The 1,719-nt window shown below is 35.8% G+C and overlaps 1 protein-coding gene across 1 annotated transcript in view; it reads left to right on the forward strand.

Moving 5' to 3' along the window:
* LOC106510864 (short chain dehydrogenase/reductase family 16C member 5) overlaps positions 1-1,304 on the forward strand; it is a gene marked incomplete at its 5' end in the record, with an annotated part of 13,978 nt that extends 12,674 nt beyond the window's left edge. The window contains 1 exon segment of the mRNA XM_013999595.1: positions 839-1,304. Coding sequence (XP_013855049.1) covers positions 839-935 — 97 coding nt within the window. The 3' untranslated portion in view covers positions 936-1,304.
* Between the last annotated feature and the right edge of the window lie 415 nt (positions 1,305-1,719).

The following is a 1,719-nucleotide window of genomic DNA, read 5'->3' on the forward strand; positions in this document are numbered from 1 at the left end:
TAAAATACCAAACTTGAACATTACTATAGTTTTTTTCTGTCTGATGACATCATATTTAAATATTAAATCAGATGTTCTGCTCAGTTTATCAGTACTTGGGTAACATTTTTACCAAATACTGAGGAATTACTTGGAGGGATGATTCTTACTTTTACTTGAGAAAAATATATTGACGTAGTACTATTTTTACACACTTAAAATAATCGGGTACTCTACCTCCTGTGCTTTTGAGTAAATCATGCTTCATAATTTCTGCCACATTAGTTCTTTCCTTGATGTTTATTTTCATAGTTTATTGTTGTGTTGCCCTTCCTGAAACTGTTTCCTATCATGACSTGTGTTTTTATTTCTGTTCWGGTCTTGTCTTCGGCTGTTTGTCTCCTGAATTTAGATCTTCCCATAGACGTACTGGTTTATTCAATATTTAGTTTCTTAGTATTTTCTTGTATTTTGTTCTTTGTACATTTCTATTTAGTTTTATTTTCTTGGTTTATTATGTCTTCTTTAGTTTCTCATGTTATTATTCTTCCTCCCAGCTGTTTTTATTGTATTCATACTTACTATTAATCCCATTCAGAGCAGCTGCTTTTCTTTTGCCGTTCATGTGCTGAAGGACAGTTTCTTCACAGATTCCACTAATTCCAGTTTAGCCTTGAAACCTTCTCCAGCTACTTCTTCTGCACAAAATGCCAAAAGGACAATACAGCATTGCAAAAGTTTAATAAAGAAACATAAATTTGTACACTTTTTCAGGTTTTCAGGCATTATATGGTGAATGCTGTATAATCACACTGTATATATACACTCTTGATACAAATCTGATTTTATTTCTCTGCAGCATCCTGCCCACGAAGCAGGGCCTTCTGCTGGGGAAGTACCTGGGAGCCTTCAGCCTGATGGACACCTTCAGGGGACGCTCTAAAAAACAGGAATAAGATCATGAAGAAGCCATGACTGAACTGAAAGGACAGAAACTTTAATGTCAGGCCTGTTCACAGCTAATTATAATATTCTTACATTCATCAAATAGCATGGATTTAGCATAACACAAAACTGAATGTTTGATCTTGTCWTTGTTTCAATTTTCAAGATTAAGATTTTTGTGGCGTCTGATGTTTTAATGAAGGTTTTGTTTTTATAACAACACACAGCTTACAATGTTTTGAAGTGTTTCAGTGATGCTATGGGATATTCTTTCTTCAAATATTCAGACACCTTGAAATTCAGCCAACAAATGTTTTTATGTATGACCTGAAGTCTGCTTGTTTTATCAATGCAATGATAAAAAAAGAAGTCCATTTTAAGTTTTGTTTTATAGTCAGAACTATTCAACCTTAACCAATAGAAAACTTGAACCCATTTTCATATTATGTCCAAATCAGTGTTTTGTTCCTGTTCTCACAACTTACTCTTGTTGAAATTTCGTAGGTCAGTAGTTTTCAAACTCAGGGACACAGCTTCTAGTGAGGACACAAACTGCTGCTTGTTCCAAAGATGTGTTGATGGGACAGCGGCTCACGCAGGAGGTCGACTCCCAACAGCCTATACGCCACGGACGTCTGATTCTAGCACCTTTACCCCACACCGCTCTTCTGGTTCACGGTCAACACAGTGTTAGCCAAAGATTTTTTCACCCGACAACGACTCTTAATGATCTCCACAGTACAGAATTAGCATATTACATGTATCAACATTAACACAGGAGATGTACAGGTCCAG

The sequence above is a fragment of the Austrofundulus limnaeus genome, unplaced genomic scaffold (assembly GCF_001266775.1).
Source record: "Austrofundulus limnaeus strain Quisiro unplaced genomic scaffold, Austrofundulus_limnaeus-1.0 Scaffold2361, whole genome shotgun sequence".
NCBI classification, from domain to species: domain Eukaryota; kingdom Metazoa; phylum Chordata; class Actinopteri; order Cyprinodontiformes; family Rivulidae; genus Austrofundulus; species Austrofundulus limnaeus.